This window comes from Cynocephalus volans, chromosome 11 (assembly GCF_027409185.1).
Source record: "Cynocephalus volans isolate mCynVol1 chromosome 11, mCynVol1.pri, whole genome shotgun sequence".
NCBI lineage: Eukaryota > Metazoa > Chordata > Mammalia > Dermoptera > Cynocephalidae > Cynocephalus > Cynocephalus volans.
Genome location: NC_084470.1, coordinates 39,593,933 through 39,609,208, shown reverse-complemented (window position 1 = coordinate 39,609,208; position 15,276 = coordinate 39,593,933). Strand labels below are relative to the sequence as shown.

The 15,276-nt window shown below is 41.6% G+C and overlaps 1 protein-coding gene across 8 annotated transcripts in view; it reads left to right on the top strand.

Annotated features, from left to right (window-relative positions):
• The window catches only part of NEK10 (NIMA related kinase 10), a 222,101-nt gene that overhangs the window by 12,636 nt on the left and 194,189 nt on the right, over nucleotides 1-15,276 (top strand). For all 8 annotated transcript variants that reach the window (XM_063114326.1, XM_063114324.1, XM_063114321.1 and 5 more), the window contains exon 5: nucleotides 8,788-8,872. In XM_063114326.1, coding sequence (XP_062970396.1) covers nucleotides 8,788-8,872 — 85 coding nt within the window. The remainder of the gene's footprint in view (nucleotides 1-8,787; nucleotides 8,873-15,276) is intronic.

The following is a 15,276-nucleotide window of genomic DNA, read 5'->3' as shown; positions in this document are numbered from 1 at the left end:
TTAAAGTGGGCTCACTTTGCTGGCCTGTTCCTGGTACTATTATCCTAGAATAACCAAGATATTCCCTTTTCCCTGCCCATAACTTTTGTAGAGGTGAACATGTCCCAGATACTCTCATTTTAGTTAGAAGAAATCTGCCTGATCCATTTAGCATGATCTTATATGTCAAAAAATGCAATTACTTTTCTGAAAAAAAAAACAAGTTGGTATTCTTATTATTTTGTATCTCATTTCCTGAAATATCTGCTACAAATTTGAAGAATTTTGGAAATGAGCCTATAGGAAGTCTAGATGGAGACTACGTACAAGAGAAACCTTGACTGAGGAGAAAACATCTGGCCAAACCATCACAATCTTAGCAGAAATTGCTATAAAAAGTGTTCTGGGAACTTCACAGAAACTTGTAACCAAGAGGACCAATGTAGTTACAGTCACATACAGCATAACAATGTTTTGATCAACAACAGACTGCATATATGACGGTGGTCCCATAAGATTATAATGACTATATCATATAGCCTAGGGGTGTAGTAGGCTATACAATTTAGCTTTATGTAAGCATACTCTATGATGTTTGAACAATAAGAAAGTGGCCTAACAACACATTTCTCATAATGTATTCCTGTATCCCTACATGACTGTATTTGTTTAACAATCAGACAATTGGTTGTCCATGTCTACTCCAGGGCCTAAATTATGAAGCAAGTGACTTTTCATTTTGAGCTTCACCTGTCCTCAGCATCAGCTGTCCAGATCTCGTTGGAGAGGGAGGTGAGATGAGAGGATCAGAAGTTAGGATGCAGGGAGAATCCCTTCAGTGTTTTGAATAAGTTTGTGAAATACGTGAAGTTGGTGGATAGATGCTTTTTCTGAGATTTTGTCTCATCAGACAGTGGAGAGGCCAATGGGGGCCTTTGAAGGCTTCTTTTTTTTTCCCTAGGAAAGGAGAAGCCTGGTCACCTCAGTAAAGTCTGTCAGTTCAGAACCTTCCGAGAGAAAGGTCTTCGAGTCAGCACCATAAGTTGAGTACAGATGAAGGTTCATTAAGTCCCCAAAGTCTCAGGATTGTGTCTTATGTCCTTAGAATCTTCTAATGGCCAATTCCTTAGCTAGTTCAGAAAGTTCTTTGAGATCTTGTCCTTTCTCGGCCTCATCTCTTGATCCTGCCCTGTGCATGCCCTGGGCTTACCGAGGTCAGAATGAAATTTCCATTCCTTTGAAAATTATTCTCTCCCTCACCTCTGAGTCTCTACCCATGCTAGTCCTCTGCCTGAAGCACCCTTCCTCCATCTCTTTGTGGTTCCATCTTGTTCTGGCCCCTCAACCTTCCCAATCCTTCCTTTCTCCTCCAATGAGCCCTGGGCCCATGTTCCTTCTCAGGAGTGTACACCCTGAGACCAGGACCTGGGTAGTTTATCCCCAACTCAAGCCATTGATGCTGATTTTATCAGAGAACATTGAGGCTGAGATTCCTCATTTGGAATTTCTTTGCATTAGATTATTTTTATCTTATTATTTTTAACTTTTCAAAACTTGAGAAATCCAGAAAATTATAAAAATAAACACTTACCCTATCTACCTCCCTTAAATATAGTTATATTAACTCTTGCTATATTTCCTTCTAATCTTTTTTTAATTCTATGATTTTTCTTCATTTATTCTTTATCGTTTATTATACACACACAAAACTGTGTTCTGCTTACATCCAGAGTAGAATTTTTAAGAGTTAGAGCATTGGTTGAACATTCTTTAGGATCTTGTCTTTTTGTCTCTCTTTTGCTCTAAACTTCACAACCTTAAATGTAGACATGAAGAAAATAAGCTTTAAGAACCCAGGATATCATGTAGTCCTCAAGCAAATAATGATTTCTCTTCTTCCTGTCACCTAACTTGGAACATATATCTAGCTCTTACATTTTTATTTTTCATGAAATGTTATTTAGGTTTTATCCCACACTGGAAATGTGTACACAAAAAAGCATATGGAGAAAAGTCATAAAATTATAGAGGTGGAATGGACATTGAAGACGATCCAGTCCAGCCTCATTTGCTAGACGTGAGAGGTTAAGGTCCAAGGTCCTGAGGTGAAGCCTTGGCTGGTACTCTTTTCTCCTGTGCCTCCCCTGATTCCCTGGTTCTTTACTAATTGATGGACTTTGGATGTGTTGTCCCCTCCAAAACTCATGTGGAAACTTGATCCCCAATGTGGTAGTGTTTGGAGCTGATTGAGTCAGAGGGGTGGATCCCTCAATGGATTAATGCTCTCCCTGGGGAAGGGAGTCCAAGTGAGATCTCACTCTATTAGTTCCCGCAAGAGCTGGTTGTTTAAAAGACCCTGGCACCTCCACCCTCTCTCTCTTGTTTTCTCTCACCATGTGATCTGCTTGTACCCGCAAGATGCCTATTGCCTTCCGCCATGAGTAGAAGCAGCCTAAGGCCTGTGCCAGAATTGTAAGCCAAATAAACTTCTTTTCCTTATAAATTACCCAGTCTTAGGTATTTCTGTTATATCAACACAAAACGGACTAATACACTAATCAAGGCACATTTAAAATTTGTTTTCAGGTTTGCATCAGGGAAAAATATCTTTTTGGTAGTTACGTTCTCCCCTTACTACTACTTTCCGTACTTTCTACTGCTTCTTGTGAAACTCAACCACTTGGATGTCTAAAGGCCATGACATTAAAATGTTCTCACCTTCCCAGGAAAAACTGCTTGTTCTTTGGCCACAGATAACCACCAGGACCAGTTTTAAACCCGGCCAAGTCAATACATGACAGCTTCTCATCCGTAGATGAGCTTCTGAGAGCCTGGCAATAAACAATGGTCATATTCCAGGAACCATATTTCCACAACCAAAAATCAAGTGATCCCCGGACACTCTTATGAAAGCCCGCCCAGCCCTGAACTCCCCTACCAGCTTTGCTCTTAGAGACTGGGCCTTATGAGTACACTCTACCTGCTGTAAATTCATTTTTTGTTTCACACGTTGATGGTGGACTCTTCCTTCTGGGGGCATCTCAAAGTTAACATGCCTAAACAGGACTTTTGATTTTTTTCACTCCACCTGTGAGAAAACCTCAGCTTTTGTCCTCTCCATCCACTGACCCAGTCTGTGCCGCCATAGTCTTTTGCCTGGACCATTGCTGTAGGCTAACTGGGCTCCCTGCTTTTGACACTCTCTTCTCAACATTGCATTCAGGAGGATCCTTTTGAAATCTCACTCAGATCATGTCAATCTGCTGCTCAAAGGCTTCTAGTGACTTCCCGAATAAAAAGTCCAGTTCCTGTTCCTATTTTGTGAGGCTCTTAAAGCTCTGGCTCCTGCTCTGTCTCTGACCTCAATTCCTGTCCCTCTATCTTTGCTTTCTCTGCTCCAGCCTCACTGGCTTCCTTGCTATCCTCTGCACATCCCATAGTGCTCCTGCTTCAGGAACTATGTATGTAACTATTCTAATGTTCTGACCTAGACATTTATGTGCTCACCACCTCAACTCACTCAGATGCTAATCTTATCAGCGAAGATGGTCCTAAAATAGCACTCCTAGTACTTGATAAATCCTAATCTTTGTTCTTCTTCACCTATCACCACCTGATACAGAATTTGATCTGTTTGTCTTCTCCCTTCAGGATGTGAGCTCCATGAGTGCACGTGCATGGTTTTGTCCTCTGCTGTACTCCTGGGCTCACAACAGTGCCTGGCTGATCATAGGTGATGAGTAAATTTTTGAAAGCATTCTGAGATTTTCATCAATTATATGAAAGAAAGATCTAGAATCAGTATTGTTCTGATTTTAGGGGGCAGCATGAACCATTGGATGGACTTTTGATTGGGTGCACATTCTGTGCTAGGTTTACTTGGGGACACAGAAGAATAAAGACCCTTAAGAAAACCAAAACAAGTCAACGAAGATGCTTTAAATAATCATTTACGATGAGTTTCTTCACACATATTCCCATTTCTTTTAAGTTTTACATGTATCTCTTGAATGAATATTACTTGTTCAACTATCCAAAAAAAAAAAAAAATTGGACTCTCTCTGTCTTATGAATTTGAGGTAATATTTATTTTGAAACAGGCCTGAACTTCTCTACTTTTAAACATTAAGTCAAAGGTGGCAGGCTCTTTTTGTTTGCTTTATGTGTTAATAAAAACAGCAGTACGACATGAGAAGGGCTGTTCATTCCAAGTGGGAGACAGAGAGAAGCATGTTCCAAGTCAGGGTCTGGGCTGGAACCTCTGCCATCTGCCTCAGTGCATGGAGTCAGGTAACTCCACACCTCTCGGGGCTCTGGCCTATCAAGAGCTGCAGCTGTCATACACAGAGCCACAGCTTCACGACTGACTTTTATGTGGAGCTCTTACAGCACATATTGGTTTCTTCCCCTGTGCAAGAAGTTGAAACCCCAACTACCCTTTCTCCTTTCAAATACTGTGTCTCTAGAGCCATTTTTCCTTCTCTTTTTATATTCATCACAGAATGTGGCATCTGATGCTGACAGAGGAATGGCAGGTGGTCGTGAGAACGGCTGTGGGAGCTGATCATGCTGCCATGTACTAATAGTTCTGTGCAAGCAGTGGCATAAGTTCAGTCACAAGAGGGAATAAGCATTTGCCCGCTCATGAATTCGCTTCTGTGTGGCTGCTATATTGAGACGTATCCTCTAGGGATACACTATCTTTGCAGACAGACAAGTTTTCCTGGACTGCCTCAAAGGACCCCCAGGCTTCTCTGCAGAATGCTCCTGTTCCCATATTAAACGTATCTGGAGGGTCACTTTCCCTTCAGTCATCCCCTTGTGTAGGACCCAGGTGGAGGTGGAGGGGTGCCAGGAACACTGGCCTGGAAGTCAGGCACGCAGCTCTGTAACTTATCTGCAGCCTTGGGCCAGCCACTCAGCTCCTCCAGGCTGCAGCTGCTGAATCAGTAAAATGAAGACACTGTCTTTACAATCTGCCACCATTATTCTCTATAATTCTCTGGTTGCACTAAGTTGTGTGATTCCTAGTTCCCCAATTCTTGGCAAACAGATGTATATATCGTCTTACAGAGCATGCAATTCCACTTGAATACCGGTGCTCCATCCCGTGAGCCACGTCCTTGTGGGGGGTTCAGGGCTGGGAGCCAAGGAAGAAACAACTGCTCCTTCAGAGGTCAGTGTGCAGAGGAGAGCAGCCACAGGACTCAGACACCAGGAATTCTATTTACATTTACACCAGCAGAGGCCAGAATTATGTAGAAATATTAATAGCTTTGGGCATCAGTCCCCAAATTGCACAACAAAACGAAAAAATGTCATTTGCTTGGAACAGAACTTTCAGCTCTGAGACTTTCTGGAACTGTTCATTTATTTATGCTCCTTTAATAGTAAAGAAAAAGAAAATAAATCCACTCGAATTTTTTTTTTTCTCTTTCTTGGGGGTGGGGAGGAAACCGGAAAACAAAAACAAAAACAAAACAAAACCTCAGATTTATTTCAATATGAAAAACATTGGAAAGGTCATGGACTATCCTTATGAAGATTGTATATAGCCAACAGGAAAAATACCAAGTATACACATATTTGTAGCATGAATCATCTCTTAAAATGTCCCATGACTTTTCCTCTTAAATAATGAAGAGTAATCAGCACTCAGCATAATTAGGTTGCCAGCAGCTGTTGTAACCTGATCATTATATCTGTTAGATCTTTGGGATATAGTATCTTTGCACTACAGTTCAGGCTACATGTTATTTTTAACTAACCCCAGCACCTGAAAGGGGAACTTGTCATATGCCCTCTCCCTGTTTATAGAGATTAAAGGTATTATCTCTGTATTAGGAGCCTTAGAATAACCACATTCTTTGCAAGTGTTCCCACAGATGATTGTTTCAAATTCAAAATGTATTTTAAATTTGCCATTTTTTTCATAGTGCCAGGTACGTATGATCTGAAGTTGGGGTGAACCATAGTACAGTCACCAGTATGGCCTTAGATAATTCTGCTTGGCTGGCAGCCCACGGATTGGTTGAGTCCTATCTTTATTTTCAGAGAAAACTGGACTTTGCCCCCCTGGCAAAGGGGTCACTGACAAGGTGCTTGGGCCAGAGGAGGAGCCCTGGAGTTGATGGCAGCTGTGTTGGGCAGCTCCTGCCAGGAGTCTTAGTAATGGCAGAAAGAGTGATTTTCACCAGGGATGCTCTTCACACATTTCTCTGCAGAGCCAGTCCTCTACTGGGGGCTCTGGTTTATAAGGAGTGTGAAAACATCCCTGGGGATATAAGGCTGTGGGAAAAGCACATCTAGTGACCTCATTCCCATGAGGTCTTCCCATAAGTCTTGTAGATGGAAGGAATAGTGAGTTGGGGGGTGGAGTGTAAGTGGGGTGGGGTGAGGAGTGGCACCTCCAGTGGCAGCAACCATAGTTGTTCATCCTGCTTTTGAGGAAGGTGTATTTCATTCACTCAGGTTTGAGATGTGCAGGTTTGGGGGTAGAGTTGAGTTTCTCAGGACCGCAGAGGAGACAAAGCTGAATTCTACCACTAGAGGCCAAGGATCAGTATGGGACAAGCCAGGCAAGGGTTGGCTTGGATCCACAGCTCAAGTAAATGCTCCACTTGATGGGGGCAGATCTTTAAATTATCCTTGCTGGATACATAACCAGCTCAGCTGTGGAGGTGGGAGAGGGTGGGAGAAATTCTGTGGATTCTAGTCTGGAATTGCTTACATTTATCTCCCTCAGGTTTTCTTGTTTGAGTATGAAATAGCAGACACTTTGTGTTTCAGGCTCTTGTGAACAAGGACCAAGCAGTACTGTTCATGGCAGCACGCAGCCTCTCTCCCTCCCCTCAGGAGTCCAGTCTGTGCTGTGTTGGCTGCTCTGTACCATGACACACACCGCGTTAGAACAACCTCAGTGACTGGCCTCATGTCATGCTGGAGAACATCTTTCTAATTCTTTGTGATGTTCAGTATTGAAAAGCCATAAGAGGCTGTCATGGGAAGCACCTTAGGTGCAGGCTCACTGCTCAGCCCGTGTGATGGGAGGGTCAGCATGGCTGGGAGGCACCGAGCAAGGGGCAGTGAAAGGAGATGGGGTCAGAGGTGTCATGGGCCTGTAGGGCCTTGTGGGCCATGGTAAGGACTTGGGCTTTTATCCCGAGTGAGATGGGAGCTACTGGAGGTTTGGGCAGAGGAGTGACATGAATTGACTTGCATTGTAAAGGATCCCTGTAGTAGTTTTTCTGTGTTGTTTATAACAAAATACTGGGATATTAGCAAATTATTCTTTGCTAAAGAAAAATAACTTAAAAGCCTCTTAAAATGCACTCCAGTGGATACATATATCATTTGATGGCAGTGAAGTAATACTTTAAGTTAAATAGTTCTTCAGAAATCTGCTTATAGTATTTTGGATATTGGAAATATTCAATGTTTAAAGCAAAAATTCAGATTTTTTCCCCCTCTGAAGAGACCCAGTTTCATAAGTTACATCTGTGCTTGAGTTCTGGTAAATAGACCTTCAGTTTCTGTCATAATATGTCTTCTCCAGTGACTGTTACTTTAATTCCAAAGGGTTCTGATGAGTGTCATTATAGAGCTGTGGGTTAATGCTAGGGCTTTGCCAGAACTCTCAGATCCTGCCCTTTTGGTTTTGGCGCTTTCCTGTCAACAGAGCTTGCACCACCCTCAGGCTCCTTGAGGCCGCTCTGCCTGCAGGCACAGAGAGCTCAAGGGGTGCCTGGGAATTTGTTCCCTCTATCCTGCTGCAGCTCTCAGCCACTGGCAACAGCTTCTAGTATGGAAGCCTGGCCCCTGCCTCAGCGTGGGACAACTGTGCGGGGTAACTCACTTTCCAGAGCCCCACTGCAGGATCAGGTTAGGTGAGACTTGCCTGAGACTGTACCCTTGCTTGGCGTTCTCCCCTTCCCCTCTCTCTTACTGATCTCTCCTGAGACCATGTCCTTCATTATACATTTGTGCACAATAATCTTCATTTTGGGGTCTGCTTCTGGTGAAACTGATCTAACAAAATACCTTATCCCTTTGTTTCCCAAACTGAACACCAGAGTGCCCTGGGGCTGCAGAGAACTTCCAGGGGCACCCTGGGATATTTAAAATTTTTAAGGAAAGCACAGTGCTACTCAGCGTCCACCAGATCCAGCACAACTACTCAAGGTAGTTTACGATTTCAGCATTAGATCATACCACCTTCCTTTAGATGAGGTCGTATCTTTTGAAGCTGGGTTTTCAGTGGTTACTATGATAAAAAGTGGTTGCTACTGTATGGAAATTGGGTGAAAAAGTAAAGAAAGATGGTGGTGTCCAATCTGACTCCTAGGCTTAAGTTGTTTTATGTCCACAGGTGTACACACTCCGTTAATAAGAAATGTGATCGTTAAAATAAAATATTTTTCTTTTAAAGTATGTGCATTATTTTTTAAATGAATACTAAGTTTGGGTATAAACTCTTGTTAAGTTGGACCTAACTAATTATTAGAACTTCTAGTTATTTCTTTCAGTCTAGGGGTGCCATGAAATACTTCTGAGTCAGTAAGGGCACTTGGAACAAAATAAGTTTGGGGGTCCTCTGCTTCATAGTGATAAAGATGGTTTATATGTGTTTTGCATTAAAATGGGTCAAGTGTTCAAATACCAAACAACAGCCCTCATTGCAGATTAAGCTGGAAATAAACTAAGTACTTATTCCTTCATGTGTCCTTTATTTTCATTTATTGTCTTGCATTATTTACAGTTACACTGAGCCTTTAAACATGAACATGTTGTTTTTTTTTTTTCTTTCAGAGAGTGGGTGAATCGAGCCCCATCTATTCATTTTCTGAGAGTGTTAATCTGTCTGAGGCTACTAATGAGGGATCCATGTTATCAGGTTGGTTGGAAAAAATAATTTTATTTATTTATTTATTTATTATTCTTTTTATAATGACAAAATAAGAAAAAAAAAAACCTGGTGGGCTTATTAGGATTATTATTTTTTTTTGAAGTAGACCATTTTAACTCTTTTGTTTTCTCTCTCACAACTCAATAGCTTCCAAATTTGGGAAGTATCTCACCCGCTATTTAAAAGATTTGAGAGAAGTGATTTAATAGGGACAAAAAAAAAATCTGTATATATCTGTATATTTCTACTATATTGTTTATAGGATTAAGTGGATTACACTTTTGGTCCATATTTTTATTGCTACCTGGCATTTTAAACCATTAACAGTTCAAGGAGATGTACACGTGGCCATACTTCAAACATATTCATGGCCAAACATCTCACTGGGTCAACATCAGCAGTGACAAGTGGGTGCCCTCATGTGGCTCCAGAGACAGCCAGTGGGAAAGACAGGGCCTGCAGCTTTAGTAGCTCCTCCAGAGTCCACCCCCTTCCCACCCTCCAGCTAGGACTGGGTTAGAGGTGAGCAAGAGGACTCCCACTTGTCTCAGAGGAGGATACAGGGGTTAAGAATCTTTCCCTCCTCTCACTAGTTAATGAATGTTCTGTCTCTAGTTTAGTGCCTCTCAGACTTTAGTGTGCATAGGAATCACCTGGGGATCTTGTAAATGCAGATTCTGATTCAGTAGGTGTAAACTGAGGCCCAAGAGTCTTCATTTCTATCAAGCTTCCAGGGGATGCAGTTGCTACTGGTCCATGGCCCACAATTTTGAGGAGCAAGGACTGAGTGCTTTAGCAATGAGGCTCTGAAGAAAAGCTTACCTAACACTTTACCCAGAAAGCTATTCCTTCCAGACCCAGAGGGTAGACAGATATCTGATTGCATAAAACAGCAGTTCTCAAACTTTATTGTGCATCAGAAACACCTGGAGAACTTAAAGATTGCTGGGGCCAATTCTCATAGTTTCTGATTCAGTAAGTTTGGGGTAGGGCCTGCCTGAAAATGTGCATTTTTTAACAACTTCCCAGTTACGGTGATGCTGCTAGTCAGGGGACCACAATTTGAGAATGACTTCCCCAAAGCCTCAGAGTTGCTTATTTGTCCTTACTTCTGCTCGCCAATGTAAGATATCGAAGGAGTGTTCCCATTATTCATACATGCTTCTGTAATTTTCACTGATTACTTTTTTTCCCCTAAGAAGTATATCTTTTTATGCCCTGTCCTCATAAGCTACTAGGAAGCTCAAACCACTCAGATCTTTTATTTTGGATTTAATTTTATTGATGAATTCTTATTTGAGTTAGAAAGTGTTTCTTTTCATTAGTCCAGTAACCATCTTTTCCAAACTTGGCACTTAAAAAAAAAGTGCTTTTGTGGCAACCAGCTACAGAGTCTGCTCTGATTTAAGTCTTCTGGGATTCTTGGTCACTACACAACTTTCTTTTAGAAGAATTGCTCCCTTCCTCATACTGTATTCTCAACTGGCCTTGTGCTGTTGTAGTTGAGCTAACCACCACCCTTTGAATATGTGACTCAGGGCACCCTCCAAATGGCTTTCTGTCCCGGTTGCTCACAGTTTCATGAGTAAGTAGCATTCTTTCCCTCCATGACAAACCATACAGAACTGTGTGTTCCATGCATTTCTGAGCTGCCTTTTGCAATTCTGTGTGGGTCATATGTAATAAGGTGGGTCATATGTTCCATTTTGCCTGGATCAGTCCCAGTGTGTGCTCATCACTCCCACTTCATTATTAGTAGTGCCCCCTTTTACTCTCCAATGTGTCTCAGTTTGGATGAAAACATTTTTTTTCCCTTTCAATTGATTATTATTATTTTTTAAATTCAACTTTGTTTTGTGGGGTACAGTGTATTTGTTGTTTCAGTTCATGCATATCTTGCACAATGATTCACTTAGGTTAGATGGCATAGTTTTGTCCCCGTTAGTTCATCCCTTATCTTCCTACCCCATCCCCAACCCTTCCAGCCTCTGGTAACTATTATTCTATTTACCTTTTTTTTTTTTTAAACACACAAAGATTAATATCCTTATTGCAAAAAGAATTCTTAAAAATGAATTAGAAAAATCTAAGCTGAAATTGTGTGAAGGACATGAGCAGATAAGTCACACACCCAAAGAAATACACGTGGTTAATAAGTATCTTCTAGGATCTGGTTGCAGGTGGGGGTGGGGATGTCCTGATCTATATCTCTCAGGATCTCAGGTGTCGGGCTGGCTCTGTTGCTGGCCTGGATGTGCAGTGGCAGTGGGGACGGGGGACGAAAATATTTTATGTGTAATATTAATGAAAATAGTCAAGGAGGAAGATCCAATTTTCTGACTTGTAGGAGTTAGCAAAATATTTGCCATAGAGATGTTCCCTTTGCTCAGAAAACTGATGACAGTGGTGTCATATTTTGCTGATCTCCCATCTAAATTACTGCCTTTCTTAATCTATTCTTGATGGGTTGGAACAGGGTAGATTGTACTGCTCTCTAAAGGAAAGAATTCGGAGACCACTTTGTTGATGAGATTTTGTGACCAAAACACTTATTAAACTAATATCCCCCTGCTCGCCAGTCTTTCCATAGAAGAGGATTCTCTTAGTCTCTTCTCCTGGCACTCTTTCCACACAGAGTGTGTGCTCATGCAGCTGTTTAACATCTCTAGTTGCCAAGAATTGTTGGCTAAAGTCACAAAGCTGTGCTGGGGTTTACTACAGCTGATGCCTGTGAACCTCAGCAAGCCCTTGCCGTTGCTATGTATTCCTTTCCTCTCTTGTTGAATCAGTATTGCAGGGTCCACGATGGCTGTTCCATTTCTCACACCCAAATCCCCTCCTAACCTTGCCATTTTCACCAAATTGCATCATTGTCTGTTTTGTAGGGAAGACTGAAGCCATCGCAGTGGGAGCTCTCTTATTTTCTTTTCTTGTTTGAAATATTTGGATTATCCTGCAACTTTTCTTCCTTCTTATTTCAGATGTAATATTCCTCCTCCTTGCCAAGGCTTACCGTTCCACCGGTTCTCTTTTTTATGGTGTCAGTGGCTCCCTTTCTATTTTCCCTTTTCATAAAAATGTCCTTTCCTTGACCCAGCTAATCCTTCAATACTCCTCTTACCTTCACCACTACATTTCTTGAAAGGTAAGGCTGTATCTCCTGAATCCACTTTCGTTCCCTTTCAGGACTGATGTATAACATAACTTGCAGACTGGATTCTATGTAAAAGGAAAATATCATGTTAAAAAAAAAGAAAAAACAAACAAACAAAGGGAAAAACTCAGCTCTGAGTAAGCAGAGCAAGGACACTGTTCACATTTAATGATTGAACTGAAGTTCAGATTGACTAGGGGACTTTCTCGAGGTCCTTAGGCTTAGAAGTATAGCCCCAGTCTTTTGACTCTCTGGCCTAGGACAGGGGAAGATGCTGAGATCTGAAAGGGCTCACGGGAGGCATTGCTGTAATCGAAGCATATGGTCATATTTGCTTTTCAGATCAGTAACCAGCACTGTTAAGCCCACGTGTGTACATACCTTGTAGTTATGGTTTTCTCCAGGTTACACTCTCGGGTTAGTGAACCCCACTGCCATAACCAAAGGAAATACAAGGAAGACCCTGGGTCTGTGAGCGACCTCCTGGCCTTGCTCCACTCTCCACAGCAACGTGGAGGGAAAGTGTTCAATTCATAAATGAAAGTTAAATTCTCAAGTGCATAGCCACAAAATTCTCTAAGGGTAAGAAAGCCTTTTCCTACTTCCTACACTTTATAGCATCACTTCTCAAACTGCATTCCACAGGAGTCATATGTGTTCTGTAAAAAGAAGTGTTCTTTGGTTAACAGTGTTTAGAGAAAGCTGCACGCTAGTTCTCTAGTGGATACTTGTAGTGCACAGAGCATATTAAAGACTCTGAGGAGTCCTGAGGTAAAGAATTTGTTAAGCTCTTTTTAATCTAGTATTTCCCAAGCTGAATTGCCATAAAACTCTTCTCTCTCTCTCTCTCTCAAATGTCCAATTACATCCACTACACAAAATAAAATGACTGCTTTCAGGAAATAATTTGCAAAACTCTGTCTTAGTTCTATAGTGTTAATATTATTGGATAGATAAATTTCTTGTCATGGTAAACATTTAAAAATAACCATGACCATGCCCAATAATTTAAACATTATTCTCTCCCTTGGTGTCTTTTCACTCCCAAGCTTTACATTTGAATCTACTTCATGTGAATGATTCCTAGATTTCAATCTTTGGCCCTCACCTCATTGTCCATGGCCTGTTGTATTTTTTTCCCCTGGACATCCCATCAGCACCTCAGCATGTCTAAAACCAGTCTTCTCCTCTCACCCTGTCTGTTCTTTTCTCATTCCTGGTGGCTGTGAATTACATCGTTGTCCTGCAGTCACCCACGCTCAGATAGGGTGACGTCTTCCGCTTTGCTCCCTTTTTTCCAAACTGTCTTCATGTTCAGTTGGACTTGTCACTTCACAGACTGTCTCTGCCTCTCCATTCTTAGGCCCACTGCCGCTGACTCCCAATTGGGTTCCCAGTTGACACTCTGTCCCTGTCCTGTTCATTTTAACACAAGAGGGAAGCCCTTTCTGCTGGTTCTGGCCAGTCCCTTGCTCACATATTTTCATTGGGTCTCATGGTCTGCATGAAAAAGTTCTAATCCAAGCTCATGTCAAAATCCTCCCACAGTTTAATCCCACCCTAATTTTCTAACATTTCTTCCCAATAAGACCCTTTGTGGAGTAATGGAACTGCTTCTCTCAGAGTTACGGAACATCCTGATGTTTTTTCTACATAACTTCTGTGCACCTTTTAGCCTACTCTTCTCTTTGCTTGGACTCCCCTGTATTCTCTCCTTCATCCCCCATCTCTACTCAGCAAATCTACCTGTCCTTCCAGTCCATATTCAGAGACCACCACCCTTATGAAGTTTTCTTCTGTCCTCTCAGCATAAATGATGTGTCCCTCCTCCGGGCCATCATAGTACTTCATGTAAAACTTTCTTGTAATGCTTATCTTACTCTGTCTTAAATGCCAGTTACTCTTATACGTACCTTATGCTCGCCTAAAGCTCAGTGGAGTAGGCCCCTGTCATCCACACATTTTTGTTCTCTTCAGAGCCTAACCCAGCGCTTTTATGTAACAGAAATGAAAACATATTGTTGAATAGACGTGTGGTTTTAAGTGTTCTTTTTATTTTTACATGTGTAAAACATCCTGGGAATGTAACTAGGAATAATGTATAAAATATTCTTATGTTCTTTTAATTACAGTTTTTCTAGAGTGAGTAGCATCGATGAGGCTTCAGCTTAGTAGATAGATAGTCACAGAACTATTTTTAATTGAGTTATAAATGTTCCTTCATACTTTGTTTAAACATGAGTATGTTCAGAGTTTCCAAATGTGCTTCACACAGAATAAGGAAACTTTGACCCAGGAGGCCTGGAGAGCTTATGGCCTTTCCCCAGCCTGCCTCTTCAGTCTGCTTAATGGCAGAACGAGATCATTTCTCTCTCACACTTATGGACTCACCCCTGTGCATTTCCCAGAATTGAAATGATCGCTAATGTTTACATTTCAAATAACTTCCTTGTGTGCATGTTAAGTAAGGACGGAAGTGACAATACGGCTTTAATTAAGCAGGGTAGGGCCACCTGAAAACATTTGCCTGCAGAAAAATGCCCATGTGGATAAACCTAAGAGCACTTACTACTGGTAGAGTTCCAAGCCAGTCCCTTTCACAACTCCAACCTCCCACCTCCTCTCTTCCCTAATTAGCACTTTTAGGGCAACTTCGGAAATGTAATGAAATGTCTACTCCTTGGAAATTGGATTTAAAGTCCTGTTATCAAGAGACATTATGCAAAGATTACCCTTACATTGTTTAGAGTATGTAGTAATTTTAAGGAGAAGCTCTGTCATCGGCTAGAGCAATGCTTCCCAATGTACTTATGTGTGAATAACCTAGGGATTTTGCTGAAACTCAGAGTGTGACTGAGCAGGTGTGGCGTGGGTGGGAGAGTTTTACGTTTCTAATCCACTCCCAGGCGATGCTGATGCTAAAGGTCCTGGGAGTTTGGTGATGCTATTCTTATACAGTCTCTGTCAGTCAGGCAAAATGCTTTACCTTTCCAGGCCTTAGTTTTCCTCATCTGTCACATGAGAAGGTTGAATGAAATGTATCTACCAGCTCTTCCCAACTCTAACATTTTATGATGACGTAGGAAGAAGTAAATAGAAGGAGGAGTCAAGCTGAGAACATATACATTCTCTGAGAACAATATACATTCTCTTAACCTCACCCCGGCTTTTATATTTATTAATGGTTTACCTTAAATGTAGTATGAACGACAAACACCAAATGTTCCATATTTATGTT